Here is a 21,782-nt window from a genome sequence, read left to right on the forward strand (position 1 = left end):
CGATGACATCCAAACAAGGCAGCATCTTTTCTTCTTTTCCCGTTTTTCTATATACAGTTTGTGACACACAAGTAGAGATAGTGAATTTTCACTCTAGTTTATAATTTTTTTTTTAAAGCTTTATTGCGATTTTTAGAGTAAGACGAGTGCAACATTTTGCTGTTGAAGATAGTAAACCAGGGATGAATAAGCTAGGCCAAGGGGTAACATTTGTCACTGAGCTTATGTGTCTTAATCTTTGCTTCGAAATGAGAAGGGAAAATATGTGAAAAGCACGAGACCTGCAAGCAAGTTTGGAAACGTAGAAAGGTCTCTGATGTGAGATGCTTCAAAAGAAACAGCAGGAGAACTAGAGCAAAGTTAGAACACTGTTCAGCGAGACACCTGTGAAGCCTTCGGGGAGTCACCATCAAGAAAGCTCAATTAATCAAAGGTAATACAGCTGCGGTGCAGGTGGAAGACTAAATTAATTCTGGCAATAACCCTACAGCCATCTAACACCCCAACATGATTTCAGCACAGACCTCCAGGAAGTTTTCTCATCTGCTGCTCACACAGTTTACCTCAACAGTATAAACTGGCAAAGCTCTAGTGCACATTTTATGTAAGTCCAGGTAATTCAATGGATGAATGAGAGACTGAGCCAGCTTTCCCCGTGTTCAGGTCAGGATCAATAAGCAGACTGATTGAGTAAGCGCAGATATCTTGGCAGCAGGCAGGATATGGGTATGGGATTGAGTATGGAAGACATCGGCCTTCAAGAAACCAATCAATCTGACTTTTAAGAATCGATGATCCACTCAATGGTAAATGAGGAGCATCTGCCAGTTAAAATAAGTAAGCCTAATATCATAGAACCTCTCTGACTTTATAGCAAATAAATAGAGGACTTACTGATTTAACGGGGCTCTGATTTTTACTTCTACTGGAAAAATGGGGGGTTCTCTAATGCTCATTAAACATGCTACCATTAATCACAATGTTCTGAATGTTGTGGTATTAAAATAACTGCCGCCAATGTACTGACTTAACGGTCAAAGCAACCATATTATCACAAGTTTATAATGCGTATCACAAGGGGCAGTAAAGATAGATTGGCTGGATAATTTGAGGCTTCTGGTCCCTTAAGGCATTTATAATAAGAATCACAGGAGACAGGCTCAGTTACAAAACAATATACCTATAAATACGTACACAACACAACACACGTCAGGATGTCAGCCACACAACATAAGTATGCTAATTGGATAGTCCATGGACTGTATCCTAATTACATAAAAATGAATGCTGAGATAATGAGACTTTTTTTTTTGTCTTTGAAAGGTACGCTGTACTTGTAATTGCTTTCTTGTGTTTTATTTGTCTTTTAACTGTAGTTCATTAAACGTGCAGGAGTGAAAGAATAGAGAATGGCAGCATCTTCTTAGCTTATGCAGGTAATTATTATCCAGGGAGATAGTTTGCCAGGAGTGCCAGCCTATGATTAAGTGAGGAACTGATGAAGTCAACAGAAGTCAACAAAGAGTGCATGAATGTTTCAACGTTTAAGGTTTCTTTTCCTTTTTCTGCCTCACAGTACTAACACGTAATAAGGCCTATTACTCTACGAATCGTTTTGCAAAAAATATCAGCTTCCCACATGGCAGCCAAGCAATTTTAAAGCCATGAAGAGGTGATGAGGTAATTTTGATGTTATAGTGGGCCAAGGTAATTAACTTGGCCAGAGCAAGAATATTCTATTGAAACAACATGTCAAGGAAAAAAATTGGTGAGCTTAATCTAGCACCGATACACTCTGTTGACCTTGCTTTTATAGAGCAGGGCAGTTCATTATAGAAGCAGGGTCGAAGGTGGGTCATTTGCTGCCATATTGACAATGACTGGAACGATTGTTGGGTTGGACATATTTGAACGTAAAGATAGAAGGGAAACGGCATACTCAGTGAACCAGGACTTCAAGGTTAACACTTAAAAAGTGGTATTTCAATGCCTCTCTGGGCTTGATGACGCAGTAAATTCTAGGTCCATAAAAGCCCTCAAGGTGTACTCATTGATGAAAACAGAAACACAACCTTGTCTAATCTTTAGCAGCTCATTAGCAGTGAGTTATCAAATAGAAAAACATGGTGGTTAAAAATGAAGCAGGCAGAAAGGACTGGAGGGGCTGGGAGGAAGACCTCTCTCCAACTTAACAGAGTTCTCTAGCCAATCCTAAGGACTGTGACATCACGGCAAAGTGGAAAAACAAAATACAGACATATAATGACAATACAAACGAAACTTCTTTCAGCTGCTTCCATTTTCGCAGCAGATGGCTCCACATCTTTGATTTGGCAGATTCCCATTTTGCACTCACATACAGAGCCAGTATCTCACACCTATTGTATGTTTCATTGTGTTTACCCTCCTATATCCAAAAAAGCCTTCTACATTTCACACATTGCCTTTCTTGTTTTGCTCAGTTAGCCTACCTGTACCTCACAGCTGATAGTGTTTTCACACTTGGATCTTCATGCTGTAATCATCTCTCTCCAAATTTAGACCAGCATGTCTATTATGTTTGGTATGTTTATACCAAACGATCCAGATTCAGTTATTAGGCAGTGAAAGCTACCTGTACAAAACCCTGGAAGTGTACTGCTGCTAAAGATAAAACATCCATTATTCAACATTCTACCGTTTATCACACTTTAAAGTGGTTTTCTACAGTTCCAGTCACCTTAGAAAATTGTATTTAAATCTTAAAACATGCATCTGCTTTCGTGACAGGTGAGGTGTGAATACAGAGAAGAGTGTTGAGTGTCTTCGTTATCTCATATCAAATACAAAAGAAGCATTAACACACATTAACTCTCTCTCTCTGTATATATACACACACTGTCTGACTCTCCCTTTCACTTTATACATTTATAAATAAGAAAAGGTAATCTGCTCCTTCTGACATTAGCCTGCTACAGTGTGCTTTGTGCTCTTTTTTGACTGCCTATTTATTCTCCATTTATTCATTAATGTTTATGTGCACAACATGAAGCATAGAGTCTAAAGAATAAAGCAAGCTGGGTTCATATATTTCATTTGATGTCACCAAGGTCCCTCTGGAAATGAGTAAGTGGCCTTGTATTACTTTTAACTTAAACTGTTTATATCTATAGATGCTCTTGGCTCCCCAGGTGTTAGTTGCATTTTAATAGCATGCCCTGATTTTGTGAGATTAGTGGGAGTTTGGAACTTGGAGGAAAAAAAAGCTCTCTTTAATGAAGTTTTTATTAAAATTAATGAATACCATTCCAAAACTAAACTAGATGTCGAAAGATAAAGAGCCATAGAAAGGGAAACAATGTAGTTTCCTTTCTATGCTCTTGCAAAAATGTCATTTTCCTTAAGTATTTAAAGTTCTTATAGTTACTACCTCAGTTTTGAAATGCAACAATAAACTGTCCACCAGTTTGAGGTGTGTATATTCCAGATGAACTTAAGAGCCAAGAGATTGCCATTGTGTCACGAATCAGAGCACAGGTCAAGATCATTTCCATGGTACTACACAAAACCCAGACACATCCTTTCTGCACTTCTTTGACTTTCAGAAGGCAGGATGTGTCTTTTCATACATGCATTAAAGGAGGGTTTATTAAGAACAGAAGGTCATGGGTCAGAAATGTCAGTGTCTAACAAACAGTATTCCCACTATTGATTTAATCTGCAAACTATGTGATCTAAGTTTCCTGGTCACGCAAACTTTTACTGGCAAGAAAACCGTTAAATTCTTAACACCGAGCTCTTCTTTAATTTTAGATAGAACCACACAAAAGTCTGATAGACCAAGTGTCTCGTCACAGAGGCAGACATTTTTTCATGTGCCCTGGTTTTTGCTATACTTAACAGGTCAAGCTGCAGATGGAGGGGCCAAACCCAAAGCACAGTCTTGCTTCAAATGCCAGGGCTATTACATTTCAGCTACAAAATGGATAAGTAGAACAAATTGCCTCTCATCCAAAGTAATGGTTCATAATTATTTGCTCAGAAAAGAAGGGCTCTGGGTGCAGAAAAAAGGCATTGGGTGGCTTTCCTATGTGCCTGGCAAGTGGACCATTGATGTGTATAGATGCAATCTCACTGGATAGAGGTGAAAGCAACTGTGCAATAACAAGTTTTTTCTGGCTCAATTTAAATCAAACTTTAAGAAAGTTTATATGGAGTTTCTAATAAAAAAGATCACACACACCATTCTTTACTATTTCTTATCTGGTAGACTGTGCAAGGAGCAGAGTCAACCCAGAGCTTTCGGTCTTTATGAAGAGGCTCAGGAAGGTATTCCCAGTAGGCCTCACTGAGTCATTGCAAAAAGCACTTTAAAGTTTGCGGTCAGTTATGTTCAAATGTCCTCAAGCTGCTGTCTTTCCTTTGCCACATTGCTTACGGACATTTAGCAACTAAACCAAAAGAGCTTGTTGCTAAAATGTGAATAAGGACTCAATTGCAAGCCAACCATTGGGTTATCCAGGATCACCAAAACAAAACTTCAACTAGGCAGCAATACAGAAGGATTTCAATCTTATTGTAAAAAGAAAAGGTATATTGCTACTTATGTTCGCCCTTCTCATGTCTATGGAGTTGCCTTGTGGTGTCAGGCACCAACATTTTAGCCACTATAAAGATACAGCCACTCAAAATTGCCGCTTTCACCCAAAGGTCAGCCAGTATTAGTTCTCAGTATTATTGTGAGGTCTTTACCTTATAATATAAAGCACATTAAGGCCACTGATTTAATTTGGTGCTATACAAATATAACTGAATCGAATTCCACAGTCTTTTGATAGCTTTCATTGTACACCTCTTTAGCCATTAAAATTAAAAAACTTATAGGTAAGCTTTGAAAACATAAATGAAATGGATAAAACTTTACAGTCAGTTTTACCATTCAGACTTTTTGCACAGCAAATCACCAAAACGATTTCCAGTACTTCATTCATCCATTTCAGTCTAATGTAATAAACAGACACAATTTCAAGGAAAATGAAATACAGAAAAACAATACTCTTGCACACAAGCTTCCTTAAAGATCCTACACCCACTGTGGAGGTTATGTCTGAGATGGGCAGAACCTTTTTGCTGTTTGCTACGTTGTTACTTCTTCAGACCTCTGTTTGAATTATGAGCATGTTCTTCATTTTTTCTGTTCGTTTTCAACCGAATGTTTTGATTTATTCTTTAGATTTCTTCAATCTTAGAGGTCTTAAATTGTGCAAAAGTCTTGAGCGACCCATAATTTCTCTATATTTTACATAAGATAGGCCAGACTTTCACCTAGTTTTTATTCCAAGTGTTTTTCAGGCTTTATGAAGGTATTTCAAGTTGTTCTTTGGACATTGGCTGCTTTTTAAGTCATTTTCAGTCCCATCCTCGTACCTTAGAGGGGAATGTTTTTTCAAGCTCTTTTTAAATTTAAGTTAACCCGCCAGTGTTAACTTGATAGATGTGGGTGGGTGTGTAACTTATCAGCTGTTTGGGCTTTAGAAATGTAAGACAGAACCAAGCAAGCAGAAGCAAACTCGTGTTGTCTTCATCAAAACTGGACATTAGAGGACTACCAAAGAATGCAGTCTATACTACTATGTGAACTCCATAAATCTAAGGGTTTCCTACTTCATTTTTTTGTTGCTTCTGTTGAAACCTTCAATTTGTTTCAAGGAAGGAGTACATGCTCTCACAGTTACCCTAAGATAAAAAAAAAAGACTGATATTCTGATGTTGGAGTTTTCAAGCTGAAAAGTGTTTCTCTGACTGAGCAGACCTAAATAAACTAAACGGGTATATTCTGGCTTGTCCATTCATTAAGTAAAATTACTTCTGCATATTTTTAAGTTATAGTTTGGAGATGTATTAACAACAGTTTTAGTAAATTACTCTTAACTACTTTTAAAAACAAGGTTTTAACAGTATTCAGATAAATCTTTTGTGATTAATTGTGTTAAAGGAGAAAACACATCAATGGCATTCACTAAGAGAGTTTTCCAGACAGTTTGATATGGAGGGGCCGCTGCTTGAAGGCTCGTATTTCAAAATCATTAAGAGTTTCAGTGTAATGCAAATGAAGCACGGCAGCTGAACACCAAGCACTAAAATGAGAAAAGCAAAAAACCCTCATTTGAACTTCATAATAAAGTTGCTTGAGGGTGGTCAAAGGTGGTAGGAAATGTTTTTTTGTTCCTCTATGGCACAGCTTTGATGATTACTAGAAACTATTGTGGACAGAGGTCAGTGTGGGTACGCTGACAGGTAAGACGCAACAAAGCCCCACTACTACTATTAACTGCTACACCTGCCATTTTGGAGTTGCCAAGTCATCTAACCGTGGAAATTTTGCCCTTGTCAAAGTCAGGGAAAATAGGCAAGCTTAAGGATATGACTGCTTCCAACACACTGACGTCAAAGCACGACACTTTCTGCCCACCTCTTGACAGCTGCCATTGTCAAATAATAATCAATGTTATTCACTTCACCTGTAGGTGGTTTTAGTGTTGTGGGTGATCAGTGTACACTGACAGCGTTTCCCTTTACCTTTATATAAGATTAGGACATTGGCTTCTCTAAGCCAGAGCCAAGCTCCCACTACATTTTTGCCCATTTATCCAGAACCTTATAATGCCGAGCCCAGCTAAGGAAATTCAGATGACTTCTAGAGTTGGCAAATGACAGACAGCCTCAGGGCCACTCTATTACAAACAAACAAATCAGCTGCTCCAGCAAACAGCGTCCTACCAGATATTTCCTCCTGCCAGTCAGCTCACAGCTCCAACTCATGTTTCTCTATTCTGTGTGAGAGAGCGAGAAATCAATGTGTAATCATATTCACACTTTCTTTGGCAGGAGACATTGGGAGCAGACATGGAATTGAGACGAGCCACTCTGCACAGAAAGGGGAGGCATTCAAATCATTTTTGTCTTCGTTTCGCCTCTTCTAAAAGGGTCTCGATTTAAAATCTGTATAGTGCGCTACAGAGGTGACTTATTTTCAATCAACCCAATTAGCGTCACAGAAGAAGCATTTGGTGGAGAGAATTTTGTATGGTTTGACTGAGTGGATGTAAATACCTGTGGCTTTACCTCTCTCCACAGTTGCTGCTGCATGTCAGGACTTGTTAACCATCCACTGTGCAAAAACACGTTTCTTTGCCTTCTCACAACAGAAAGAGCTAATGTGTCAAACCAATCCATGATTAGTGCAGATTTTTCTTGATCTGTATTTGAAGGATTGTCTTTTATCTCGACTGCCCTGCCAAGTGTGCTATTGCCTCATAATGTGGCCCACACTGACGCCTCAGGGGAGGAGCAGGGTGCACTGTGTTCTTGACTCACATCCCACTGATGGTGAGTAACATAATGATAATGACTATTTGCGCATTTAAGCCACGTTTCGTTTCACAAATTTACCAAAATGGAAAAAGGGGCCACTCTCCACCGAAGCCCAGCACAAACGACAATGCAAAGCAAGATTCAGACACCCATCACACTGGCCTCTCCACAGAACTGAGACACAGAGCTGTCAGTTTTTCATTTGTTTCAAGTCAAAAATATTTAGATCACCTCTCAAAAGCAGAAAAAGAAAGACAAGTGAACAAACCACAAGTTTTGGGCACTTGCCATTTACACAACGCCCACCAGAGTATTTCTATAACTAAAAGCCAGAGATGTTCCTGTCAGAGCAACACACCAGCAATGTTTTCCAATACTATCTTGTGAACAATTTTACCATTAAACTGTCACCAGGATAAAAAAAAAAAGTGCAGACAGATCTATGTATTCTGAACTGAATGTGTCAATAATTCTGTTTTTTGGGAGGTAAATTAAATGTATCTGCATTGTTAAATAAACAAAGAATTCTAGTTAGTTAGCCTCAAAGGCTAACTCATCAGTTAGCCTTTAATGGTCGGTTTCACAGTGGTGTGGTGGTTAGCATCAATGCCTTACAGCAAGAAAATTCCCAACTGGACATCCTGGCCAGCTGTGGCCTTTAGTTGCACAGAGCGTATCCTGCACAGGGTTACCCTCTGGCTATTCAAGTATCCTTCCACATTCCAAATTGGAATTGGGTTAAATTGTCATTTTAAATTGACAGAAAGCATCATGTGAGTGTGAGTGGACATCCGTTTCTCTGTGTTAGTAATGTCATGGACTGGCGATGTGCTCAGGGTGTACCCCACCTCTCACCCCATGACAGCTGGGTTAGGCTCAAACCCCAACACTCCCCTCCTAAACCCTAAATTGGATAAGTGCTTATGAAAATAACGCATAGGCCAGGTTCAAAAATGTACTTCACATTGATATTGGAGTCAGTTTTAAATATGTAGGTATATATAAAATTAACTTGATAGTTTGGCTAAATGTGTAAGATGTAGGAAAGGCTCATTTCGTCCTCCATGTGGGCATTCCTGTAATGATGTGATGTAAAGTGAAGTCTGCAGTCACAGTATAGGAATGTTCTAGCAGTATCATTTTTTTATTCTATTTTATTCTTTGCACAACAAACAACATAAATTATTTATCACTGTATACAGCACATTGGAATATACATAGAAAAGTATTATTAACCATATTTTCAGGGTTGCTGGCCTTGGCTGCTTATAACCTCAGTGTTTCCTCATCTCGTCTCTTAACAACTCAAAGCTAAATACTAGCATCACTGGATAAAAGGCTGTGCGTTTACAAGCTTCGAAGTTTAACATCTTACAGTGGATGAATGAGGTACTGTAGAAAACAGCTCTTGCAATTCCACAGATCATAGCCATTAAGTATTCATCCCTTATTTCCATCTCTTTTAAAAAGTGCCAGTGAAATATGTGGAGACAGCAGCTCACCCAGCTCAATTATTCACAATACGCCAACTGCATTGTGGCTAACTGAGGGGTTGAACATGATTATGCACATATATTTCCTTTGTACTCTGCATTGCCTTCCTTCAATCACGATCAGCTTTGTTTACCGTTTTCTTTTGGTACATGCAAGCACAACTTAGCTTTGGATGCTAAATGGGTCATGAAGACCGCTACAAAGATCTGATGTCCCATTAATTATACTGAGGCGTATCATATACGTTTTTAATTTAATCCCACTGATCTTTAAAGTTAACTTAAAAAGAATCATTCCAGGAAGGATGAAAACCATGTTTTGGTGATATGTTTTATAATCTAGGCCTATTAAAAATCTATTAAAGAAAATCCTGGTTGGTGAACGTTAACAGGGCTTCACCTGCTGTATTGCAAGTATCAAAAATAAACAGTAAATTAGTATCACAGTGACAGCACACATTTTGAACTGAAAAACTGGAATTCCTAAATTCTGTGTGTAAATTTAGTTTTGATTCCTTCTTTCTTTTAAACTACTTTCAGTTTGCATGTTGGTCAAATATTTATTTCAAAGCTGAGTAAAGAAATATTTTAGAAAAGATTATTTAACCTAAAAATCACAGTTTCTATATTCTATATTTCTATATTTTATCTGTAAATAAGTTTGTAATTCTAAAAATATGAAATCAAAGATCCAATTATTGAAATTACCATCATTTTTTACAAGCGTTATTAATGTGAATAAAAATGTGACCATCATCTCACAACATCACTATCCCTTTAAAAGCATTGAATGTTTTCAAACACTCGAAAAACAAAATTCTAAACCCTGTTTATATGCATTCAGTAATGAATGATATATGAATATATAATTTTTGTAATGTCAAAGAAATAAAAATAGTAAAGTAATATGTACGTTAATAAACTATATCCTACTCTCATTTCACAAACTTTGTTTAAGAGTCTTCTGATTAGTTGAGTAAGGTGAAAAGGGTTTGCAGAGCCGGTTGCTGGTTTTTACAGTATTAGTAATTAATTAATTAGTATTGTTCCATTAACCTGTGCAAAAAACTGTAACTCAGGCATGCATCTGGATAAATATGCATCAAACCACTGACAGTATTAATGATTTATTTGCCAAATGATACACAGTAATTAGTCCTGGTTTACCAGTAACAGATATCAAAGAACCCAGTGTTATTTTTATTCACCGTCTTGTCCCGTTTCTACTATACCAACTCTAGCTTTAACCAACACATGCACTCATGCACCCTCTGCCTTCATTTACAGCTTAAGCTAGATGTACAAGACAGACATCAATCATTTCTATAGTCCACTCACTCTTACTGCTTCCTTTTATGAGTCAATACATTTCACTTTTCCAATTTCATCCAACGGTCCACCCATCTGGTCTCAGACTTGTAGCTCATCATAGAAAAAAAAAACATTTAAGGAAATAAATAGACACTTCTGCCTCCCTCCATTTCACCATCACCTCAGGAGATAAGATGAAAGAAACTGTTTTCTCATCTTCCAAGGTATGAAAATGAATGATGCCGGAGGATATGGAAGATTTGAAGGCAAGAGCCTACAAGATGTCGCTGAATACAGGCTCAGTGAAGTGTACTCTGCTTTTTGCACCACTTATTTGTTGGGTTTAAAATATAAGATTCAAAGTGAGATCGTTTAGGTACCCGTTTAAAGGAAGATTCCAGTAAAAATCTAAGGATACATGTCATTCATAACAAACAAAACCCATAATTAAAGGTGGATAATTACATGTAGTTTATGATGTTAAACATGAGCCAAAAGTAGACAGCTAGATAAAGTTTGTTGAAAAATGAAATTCCCCTGCAACGGGGGAAGGTGATACCTTCGTTCTTACCTTCCTCCCAACCCTGGGGACTTCCTGACTTCTTAACACTTTTCTCATTTCTCTCGTCACGCAGGTCCCCTGCAGCCACAATACTCCACGTAAACTCTGGGATAGCCTCCAAGTGCTGGTCACATGCTTTGCTATGGCCAGAGCACTGGCGATCTGCTGAAATAAGAGACATTCACATTAACATATTGGCCCTAGTAACCTGTGTCATTGTTAATATCTACAAAATAGATATGAAAACATTCATGTTAATGGCGAATCTTGATGCTCGCTCTAATGTAATGTTATTAATCTAAACTCTCAAGGAAAGGAAACTGATGGACCCAGCAAAAATATTTGTGCGAGTGCTCAAATAATGAGTGGTTTGGAATATAAAACACATCAAAACACCTTGTTTAGTCCGATAAGCAAATGGAACATTTAATTACACAAACCGCCAGGGGAAAAAAAACCCTTCAATGAAATAAACAGAATGTTCCTCGCTCCTCCTATATTTGTCCTTTTGTGATTTAAAATATGCACAGTTCTTAAAACCACGGTGCTGCTGCTTTACAGTAACTCGTGCATAGCCTCTAACCCTTACCCTTCTCCCTGTAAAACCATTTTTAAACCAGTTTTGTTAAGGTTTAAGGTTTCTAGGTAAGATAGAGATTTTTTTGTAATAAATGAGCAAATCTTTATTTATTTTTTTCAAACCAAAAAGTAACATCCTCAATGACAGCCTCTCTTTTGGTGTAAATAGCCTTTGTCTGGCATAGAGTTGAGTGTAGTAGTACTTAAGATGCTATTGTTGTAATATCACAGAAGTCTTCTTAAAGAAATTACTCACATAGAATATTAAGGGTCAGCTCCTCTCCCACTCATCTTTCCTCTGTCTCTATCTGTCCTTCACTGCCTGTGGACAGACCACATGCGGGCTCATCCTCGTGGTTTCGAAAATCGCTTTTTCAGAGGACTCGGTCACATTCAGATGACTTTTCATACACAGTACTGGGAGATGGGAGGTAAAGTGTTGCATAACCGTTTTTGATGTTGGTTTTATTTTTATTATTATTATTCCTACACGTTTCTACCATATTTGCTTTAAAAAAAAACCCACAAAAACATAAGAGTGGAAGATTGAGTCAGTCAGTACATGAAATTCATAAATTTTTATAACAATCACATCAATCCTCAGAATATCTTGTGCTTGTTTAAGACATCTAGAGCTTTTTTACCAAAACAAATAGAAAGAGAAGAGAAAAACTATGGTGCAGAGAATTGCAAAAAAACCTAAACAAAAAAAAACAAAACACCTCGGGTAGCTGACAAGGTGTGCTAAGAAAATGGCTTCATTTAGGGAGCTTGTGGGCGATGAGAAGGACAGTGGCTGTAATGGATTTTAGGAGGTAACCCAATTATTTGGTGTGGTTCTACCATTTTGGGGAGGTCTGGAAAAGGTCAATCCTGTTAGAACCTGGAGCATAATGAGCTGTCATGTTTCTGGTGCTGTTTGTTTTGGCTCTACAAGAAGGCTTAAGGAGAGCCTTTTGCTTGTTGACAACACAAAAAACATACTGTTTCCTTATCTGGAGTGCAGACGTAGAGGAAGATATATGATATATGTCCATGCCTGCTGTAACATATACTCACTTGTTCTTCTTGACATCAGGTAATATTTCATAATGCATTTATCTCAATTTCATAGCATACATCTGCATCTCTTGAAAAATTATTTCTGCACAAGGGCAAACCTGGTGTCATCTTCATTTCCATAACAATGAGAAAAAGGCAAAAAAATAAACGAGGAGTGAGCAGAGAGCAGGGGCTCTGTCATGTGTAGTGAACTATCTAAATTAACTGACTAAATGACAAAATACGTTTGTTAACGGTGTACTTTTAGTGCCAGAGTCCTACAGCAGGTTAGAGCATTTGTGGTTTAAGTTAAAAATATTAGTTTCAGCCTTTAAAAGGTAATTTTGGTAATATAATAAAAAAAAAATACAACCTTTCACTACAAAGTGGCAGTACTTCAGCAGAAGTTTTTTGTGAAGTCTCCACTTGCTTCTGACATTCAAAATCAAGTTAAAACCATATTCTGTGCTCTTCTGTCAAAATAGTAGTTTGGCTACGTTGTTTACAACATGAATTCTGCACAAATGTTCACGTAACACCAGCTCGAGTTACCTTGGAATGTGTCATGTCACTGAGTGCAGACTGCATGCTACATTGACTTGCTACAATTCGTGATTGAAAGCGGCATTATGCAATTTGGCTTTATTTCAGCTTCATTAGAAAGTACTCTGTAACACAGTACATAGATTTATTTGATATGGATTCAGAGCTGTGGTCTTAGAATGTTTTAGAAAGTCATTTTTTATTAAGGGGAGCTTTAAAAAAAGTCAAGAAAGGAGCAAAGAGTTCATGGTCAATTTCTATCAAATATATATTTTAATTGGTCATCAGCTTTGCCTGCCAGGGGTGAAATATGCATAAATCCCTGCACTCCTTTTCTTTCCTTTTTACACTAAAAGTCATGTGATCTTTGACACTCAATCCAGCAATCAAGTGATTACTTATACCGTAAAATCTGAAACAGTATGGAACTCACATGCATCAAATGGACTAGTTCTTCTACGACACTTTTCTATTCTCCTTGAGGACTCAAAGCGCTTTATACTACAAGCCTCATTCACACATGCACTTATTTCTATGCCCAAGTGCTTTCTATCTAACAGCCACACTCTGAAGAACACGTCAAGAGCAACTCGATGTTCTGTATCTTGCCCAATGGTACTTTGGCATGCAAACTGGAGCAGCCAGGGATTGAACCAAGATGCTCTATAGGAGGTCATCTACTGTGTCGACACTAGTTGAACACTAGTAACACTAGTAACACTAGTAACACTTTACAATTTTGAGGTCTGGAGCAAATCCAAGACTGGTATTTTTTATCCACTCTATCAGTAAAAAGCTGCACAAAAAAATAATAAAATAAAATAGAAAAAACACTAAATAAAAATTAAAATACTTGACTTGTTAAAGAAAAAATGCAGTCGAATACAAATGACACAATCCCTTTTAACTTCTATATTTTTGTAACATTGTCATGATTGCAATTTTATATTTTGCTTTGGGCTATTTTTTTCTATTTGCAAACTGACTGAACTGAGCATGATGATGTCATGCTGAGGTCACTTCAGCGGCTGTAACTACAAGGTTGTTCAGAGATGCAGTTACACGCCTACAATGAAGACTGGCACAAAGTTTCCAAAGTTATTGTACTTTTTGTAGCCTTACTGTGCTGATATGTTGGAAACTTTCCCATTTTATGCCTGTCTGTCAGATATAAGGTATACTACACATTGACCCAAGAGCAACAACATTTACTTTTTCTCTTTAAGCATTTTTGTTCAGCTAATAAAACTTAGATTCCACCTCTTTCACAGCAAAGCCTCGGTGTTAGCATCACTGCTACTTTCTGTCCAAGCCTAACAGAGTCTGTGTCACACAGAACAGCTGTATTTGTTCTTTTAGTTATACATATACAAATGAAACTAAAGCACTTCTAACGTTTCTGCATCTGCATCAGGTAGGTTGGTGGTGGCCTTTTCTTTAATGAAAACCCAACAAGCATACTCAGTCTTTGTAAGCCAGCCAGTCATGCTCAGTGGAGAGCATTTTAAAACTGCTGACAATCCACAACCTGGAAACAATGCTGAATAGCTTTTCCGAGCTTCTCTGTAAACACATTTTCATTTGGTTTTATACAGCATTATATGACTGTGATAAGTGATGTGAAATACTGACTGTATATATAACTCTGGATGTAAAGGGAAGGTTAAAAAAATCCAAATGGCAGAAAAAATACTTCAACAACAGAGTGAAACTACACAATAGAAAGTCAAAATGCTCGACACAGTACAGAAACTGTTAATGGTGGTTGAGTGGCTAGTGCAGTACTCAACACACAGTTTGACTTTCAGCAACGACTTTTAACAATGCTGATGTTTTTCTGTGGTCAAGATCATAAACACCTTACCAACAAAAATACATTTCAATGACATCTGTTTTTTTTTCTCCAAACCATGACAAAACAATAAAGCAGAATTATTTCTGGTGCCATTCTATCCATTATTTGTACGAATAATCAACAATGATTAAAATGACTGATCTGCTCATTTTCTTCCACAGTCATGTGAAAAAGAGTTTCCACAGGACTCTATGCAGCCCTGTGAAACATGAAGTACATCTCATGTTTAAGCAGCTTATAGAAGCAGTAATAACTTGCAGTAATCATTTTTCTGAGACTTGCACATTGTTCGAGAGGAATTGTGTCCACTTCTGTTCACTGAGGTTTGTTGGCATTCATTTATGCACAGCTCTCTAAAGGTCCTGCCACAGCATTTTGTTCGGGTTAAGGTCTGTAGTTTGACTGGATAATTGCAACACTTTGATTTTTTTTCTCTTCTTTTCTATCCGTTCTGTTGTAGATTTGCTGCTGTGTTTGGGATCATTGCCCTGTTGCAAGACCCAATTTCAGCCAAGCTATAGCTGTCGGACAAATGGCCTCACATTTGATTCTCAAACCCTTTGGTATATAGATGAGTTCATATTCAACTCAATAACCGCAAAGTTTCCGGGTCTCGTTCCTGAAAATAAATAAATAAGGTCGGTTTCGTCTTGTCCAAAGGGCAATGTTCCTGAATTCCTTTAGACAACTCCGTAAACCTTGCTGCCTTCTTGTTCAATGCTACCTGAAACCTGAGCCAAGGATTTCTGCATTGCACAGCCAACCTCTGACCTTGGATCGAATGTTCTGGGACATATGCTGCTGAGAAGACTCTGACATTGTGTTATTACACCCCTGAATGCTCTAGACCAGCAAACAGCTAAAAATTTCTGCTAGTCAGTGGTCATGATTCACCTTGAATGACCCACCCTTTGTGACCCTGGATAGTGTGTTAAGCTAGTAGGTGGATGGATGCATAGATGGCTGGATCATTTACTTTGTGGACATCACTTTAATACAAAAAATTAATGTGGCACTCCGTGGCACACCTGAATAGCAAAGGCATGCCTCTACATGGACCTAATGCTGTTTATGTAATTTACAATGAGAAAACTGACTAGGCTAGGCTATAAAGCTATAAAGCACAACTAAACAGTGTGTGAACTGTGCTTCTTTCAGCCACCTGTCTGAAGATAGCAGGATGAAAAACTCAAACAGCAGAAACAAATGCACAAACAGATATTAGCTATGAGAAAATTGTCTATGTTAAATTGTGGTGGCTTTGAAATTCTCTTAATATTCCTCCTCTTGGACAAGTCGAACTAGGTGTGACAGTGTTATTATTTCTATTTAAACAAGAAGAAAAATGTTGGGAAACCCCTTTTATAACTGAGATATCCGAGAAAACAACACCTCCCTTATTAAATGTAGTTATAGAAGAAATATCATGAGATATGATGCAGATATGAGAAAATGTTACCAAAGTGGAATGATTTTGGACCTTGATAATGAAAACCATACAGAATGAAGAGGTTGGTGCCAATATTTACATTTTGTTCAATATCCAATGCGAGTCTACTTGTATATCTCTTCATATCTCACTCTTTACATGTTTTAATCTACAATCCTAACATTCAGAACACAATTGGAAGTTATAAAAGCCTTGAAATCTTAGACTGAGGACCTAAAAGGAATTTTACCTAATGAACTGATATCAATTCATTAGGTAAGCTGAGGTGGCTGCATTAGGCTGGTCAATGCTGTCAATTAAAAGGGCAGTTGCCTGTAGAGAAATCGTGGCAGCAGTCCTTCCCAACCACTTAATGCCAGAAAGGGTAACTGCTCCCATACCTAAAATGTATAATTTGGCAAAAAACCCCCACAAAACTTTGATTTTTGTACCTCACTACTTCTAGCGACCTTAAGGCCTGATGAGATGTGGAGAAACGGATAACTTCAAGGTTGTAGTGAAAACTAATTTCCTTTTCTTCAATAAATGTCTCAGTGCTAGAGTGGAGTGATGCAATGTGATCAGTAGTACCGGGCTTCACACTGATCAGCACTGTTGTTCTGACTCACATGGATCCAAACTTAAAATTCAGTGATTGGGCCATTCTCTAGAGTTTAACAAAATGATTATCAGAATATACAAATCTGCAAATGCCAGTGTGACAAAGGTGAGGTTCAGAAAGTACAAGAGCAGCATATTACTTTCAGCATGTGACTGCTGCCACTGGGCCAAAAGAAGATGGGACATTTACACAGTGTAACCTTTTACCTTTATGTATATTTGGACCACTAGTTGCACACATCTAAGAGCACTGATAAAAGAAATAACAATACCATACACAAAACGAAACACTACTCATAGCTGCAAAGGCAGCTCCTCTTTTTCGAGAGGGACTAAAACACTCTCATAATAACTAGTTCAGAACATTTCAGGGCCTTTTGGAAATTATTCCAGGAAAACTGGCAGCATATGCAAAAGCCTTTTTCCTAACTCTGTCCTGATTCTGGGGACAAACATTTGCAAAAACATTCATACTGAATAGAACACCAAGTCCACTTTTGGATTATGGATTATCTGAATGGCAAATAAGGGTAAATCATTAGAATTTTAAAAGTGAGCTTTCTTTTTAGCTGGTCCATAACTACATTCTCTCAAATAAGCGTACTGTGGCAACAGACAGTAAATCGCAGTCTATTTATATAACAGTCATCCTTCTGTAAGTTCATGCTTCATGCAATATATTAAACATATCATCTGCTATGCAGTATGACTCAGTAATGCACAGAATTAAACCAATAGGGACACTTAATGATTGTGGGTATAACTGAAAGGCAAACTTTTTTTTTTAAAATTTGCATTTTTTTAAAGTCCTCACTTATTTTGGTTGAGCAGTCCCTTTAATTCTTATTTTAAGCTCATAAGGCGTAAGGAGTCAAAAGAAAATAGTGTATAAAAATGTGTTTTTGTGTCATATTTTGAGTACAACCCAATCAATGTGGACACACACAACTTGAAGAACTCATATTGCCTATTTTTGTGAATTGAAATATAGGTCATAATACTATTAATAATGGTGTCTGTAGCTATTTTATAAATACTGTTTATAAATACTGGATTGTACATTGGAAATGTACTATGAAACTGCAGTATGTTCTGATGAAAAATATTGAAATATATTCAGGCTTACATAAAATATATATAAAAATCAAAATAAAATAGAAAAACCTTTTCAGAAAAACATTTTGAACACTGTTGCGTGTGGTTCGGTTTGGGTAAAAAGGAAAAGCAAGCCGAGTCCGTGGAAGGTGTCAAAAATAGTGATTTTATTACACACTTTGCGCAGAAGTGTGGGGAAAACAGTTTTACATCAACAATCTCCGCCGGGCGGAGGGTTTTCATGCTTATATTACCGTGATGACGTCACACAGTTGGACCTTACTGGAAATGATAACAGTTTGGGCCTGTTCAGAGAGTTTACCTAATATGGACATGAACTGCTAATTTTTAGAGAAAAACAAGTGTGTATTACATTTGTGCCTTTTGTGAAAGTATATCTATCAGAATGGTGTCCTCAAAGTTTCAGAGCTGTCTGCTCATATCTTTTGACCATTGGATATCATACTAATATTCATGTATGCAGAGATGGATGGATGGATGGATGGATGGATGGATGGATGGATGCAGAAATACGCTTGGCACATTGACAAGCCAAGCAGCGTGTGCTGCCAATTGGGGATGAAAGATTTGATTCACCTGTGGTGAGCAAGATCTGGACCTGTCATCCAATTCCGCCCACCTCCTGCATGAGCAAAGTGATTAAGAACCGATGACTTGCCAAATCACTGTGGACGTGGCTTTAATGGTTCACTCATTCTTTGGTTTAACCAACCAACCCGCCCGTAACTATTTGAAGTTACGGCAAAGGTTATTATAAAACAAGAGCTATTTATAGAAAAGCTAAGCATCATTCACAAAATCTCTTCTCCTCCTTTCTCCCAGAGAAAAATATCTATTGTTACTTAGGAGCAGATTTGTGAGGAAAAATCTTTGTGTTAAAAAGTTCATTTTAATACTTGATTTGTCCCAGAGCACAGCATAATTGCTAGAAGTGCGGACTGAATTTGAATCAGGTGTTCAATATTAAACAGTAATATCTCAGAATTTATCTCAAGAATTTATGTGCTTAATCAGTATTTCCATTTTGGGAAAAAAAGAAAAAGAAAAAGGAAAATAACAGCTTCTCAGTCATGACTTCAAAGAGGCACAGGTTTTAAATAACTCAGGTGAAATGTATCTCTATTTCTGAAGATCACAGAAAACGCGGTAGAAGAGTGGATGCATCATAAAGGCTCGCTATCCTTAAAATATAAAAATAAATAAATAATAACAAATGGCCCAATATGGCAAGGCTGTGATGATCCACTTGGTAAAGTAAATCCGTTGGGCATCTTTCTTGGCCCTCGGACAATAATTCTGAAAGCTAAAGAACCAAACGTGACAGGCAAAAATAAAAAAAATTAAATTTTGGAGCCCATTTTCAATAAAAGTCGTCTTGCGCATCTATAAGTGCTTAAAACAAACAGAATTAACCATCTTTATAAGTGATTATTCAGTGTGATCAAGGAATCTGTAAAGCATTTACAAATATTTGTTATGGAACAATTAAAGAATGAATTCATTCTAGCTGTCATATGTAGTGACTCAGTGAAAATACCCATATTCAATTCAATTCAATTCAATTCAATTTTATTTATATAGCGCCAAATCACAACATAAGTCGCCTCAAGGCGCTTCATAGTGCTTTATGGCATGATTAAGTAATCCAATAGTTCAGGTTGTTTTGAAGTAGAATGGAAGTTCAATCAAAACAGCTCCCATGTGCCACCACAGTTATTCCATTTCAAAAGGTTTAATTTCTATTCTCTCTGATCTACACTCCATTAAGTTCAACTTAACTGAATGTAATTAAATCGGTCATGTATCCCAGTCACAATCACAATATCATTGTCTTTTTTGTTCTTGGTTACTCAAACCTTGTATTTTGAAGGTCAGGAAGGGCTCAGGAACAAACAGGCTTTGTTGATAATTAAAGACAATCTATGAATAGCAATACCCCCGAGATTATGGGGGGATGCTTTGGATACAACAGCGTGAAGCGATAAAGCATCATGGGCTTTAAAGATGTAAATCTACAGAGAATGTTTAAAGACCGTAAATCTGTGATGCCTAAATGACCAATTAGTGCTTCTTGCATCCCACTTCTTTTTAAGAAAGATTATCAAGTTCATTCAAAGGCAGAACCAAACTACCTTGATAACCTTGAAATCCTTGAAACCACCGACTGCCATGCAAAAAAAAAAGGGGGGGGGGGACGTAGCACGCTGCAATTAGTTTGTGGAAACTTGTGTGTAAAATGCATAAAAATCTATTGTAAGTGCAGTGAGGATTTGTTGCTATCCTCACTAGCCTGCAGTTGATTTATTTGTGGTGTATAATATTCACATTTTACAAATAAACAAAGCAGTCCTGCTGTTGTCTAGGAAATTACTGCTCTCCCTTCCTGTTGGAAAATGAATTTGTCCAAGCAAGATTCAAATTAAGACAAATGACAGCTACATGCTAGTGTAGTAATTGATGTATGCTATATGCACCAAATTACTGGGGCACCTATAACTCACACCTAAAGCCATAGAAATCCATCCCATGAAGCTCCCAGCTTACAGTTTTTGTGCTGATATTAATCTCAGAGAAGGAACTCCCTGTACTGTGGTTACTGAGTCAGCAGAGCATTGGTGACTTTTACATTAGATGTGTCAGCATTTGGTGACCCTGCTCTGTAACTTTACTTGGGCCACGTCACCACTAGCCGGATAAATTTGAAAACGGTGTTTTCATTTTCAGCCGTTTTCACAGAGTTGTGCATCCAAATTGAAACGGCCGAAAACGCTTACTGCGCATGCGTGAGACGCAAGACGATTCAAACTACTTCATTTCTGTCTGCCATTTATTTACTTTCCGTCTCTTTGAAATGTAGAGGAAAAGCACCGAGTTTTTTAAATGGACTAACAATGAGGTGGAGTTGTTGCTGCGAGTAACACACAAGTACAAAGTTGCAAAAGCGAGTGAGAATTAAAGAATTTGAAGAAAAGTTATCTGGAGCATGTACAAACTGATATTAATCATTGATAGATTGAGAGCAAACAAAACAACTGCTGTGTAATGCCCTCCGCTATCTTAGTTTAATTGGTCACATGACTGCATCACATGACTAAAATGTGTCATCGTTTTCAAAAAGGCTCCAGGTTCACTGCGATGCGAAAACGGCATTCTCAAATGTATCCGCTTTGGAGAGCGTTTTCAGAACGCTGCGTTTTCCTTGACCAAAAACGCCGTCTCTTTGTGGACAGAAGGCCAAAACGAAGAGAAAAAGACGCGCTTTCAAACAAAAACATATTAGTGTGGACATGGCCTTGGTCTGCCACTTTATGGCTGAATTGCTATGGTTCATAAACATGTTCACTTTGCAATGATATCACATTTTATTGTGGAGTATTTCAAGTATAAAAGAAATTTCACAAATCATGATTTTTAGAACAGGTCACTCTTTTACAAATATTTGTTAAGGCAGACTGCATGGCTCGGTGCTAGATTTCATACACTTTTATTTTATTTTACAATTATGAGGTGTGGCCCAAACTTTTTTCCACATGCTTTTTGGTAGCACTGCCAACGTTAACCACACTCAGCAAACTAATTTGCCTTTAAAATGTCAATCACCATGCAGACTTGAAAACATGATCTGTTGATTAGTCAACTGATGATTGATTTTAAATAGCTTCTAAATACACACAAGACATTTGCATTAAAATGTTATTAACCTGGAACAGTGGTTTCAGTTTTACACAGTACAAAGGGGAGTCAATTTTTTTTCCTCCTGTTTAATCATTGAATAAATGAACTTGCACCTTTGAATGATAGGTGTAAAAAAATGAGATGCTGATGAATGACTCTAGTAAGTCACTAGTTACCCATTGTAAATTTACCTATGAGAAAGTT

At 37.5% G+C, this 21,782-nt stretch overlaps 1 protein-coding gene across 2 annotated transcripts in view; it reads right to left on the reverse strand.

Moving 5' to 3' along the window:
• Window positions 1-21,782, reverse strand: part of alk (ALK receptor tyrosine kinase) — a 400,486-nt gene that overhangs the window by 220,854 nt on the left and 157,850 nt on the right. The window contains exon 3 of one of the 2 annotated variants that reach the window (XM_005738755.1): window positions 10,729-10,884. In XM_005738755.1, the coding sequence (XP_005738812.1) occupies window positions 10,729-10,884 (156 nt within the window). Of the gene's footprint in view, window positions 1-10,716; window positions 10,885-21,782 lie in introns of both variants that reach the window. The other variant, XM_013912312.1, reaches the window with a different exon arrangement.

Source organism: Pundamilia nyererei, unplaced genomic scaffold, assembly GCF_000239375.1.
Source record: "Pundamilia nyererei isolate P.nyererei 1_Seehausen unplaced genomic scaffold, PunNye1.0 scaffold00086, whole genome shotgun sequence".
NCBI classification, from domain to species: Eukaryota; Metazoa; Chordata; class Actinopteri; order Cichliformes; family Cichlidae; genus Pundamilia; species Pundamilia nyererei.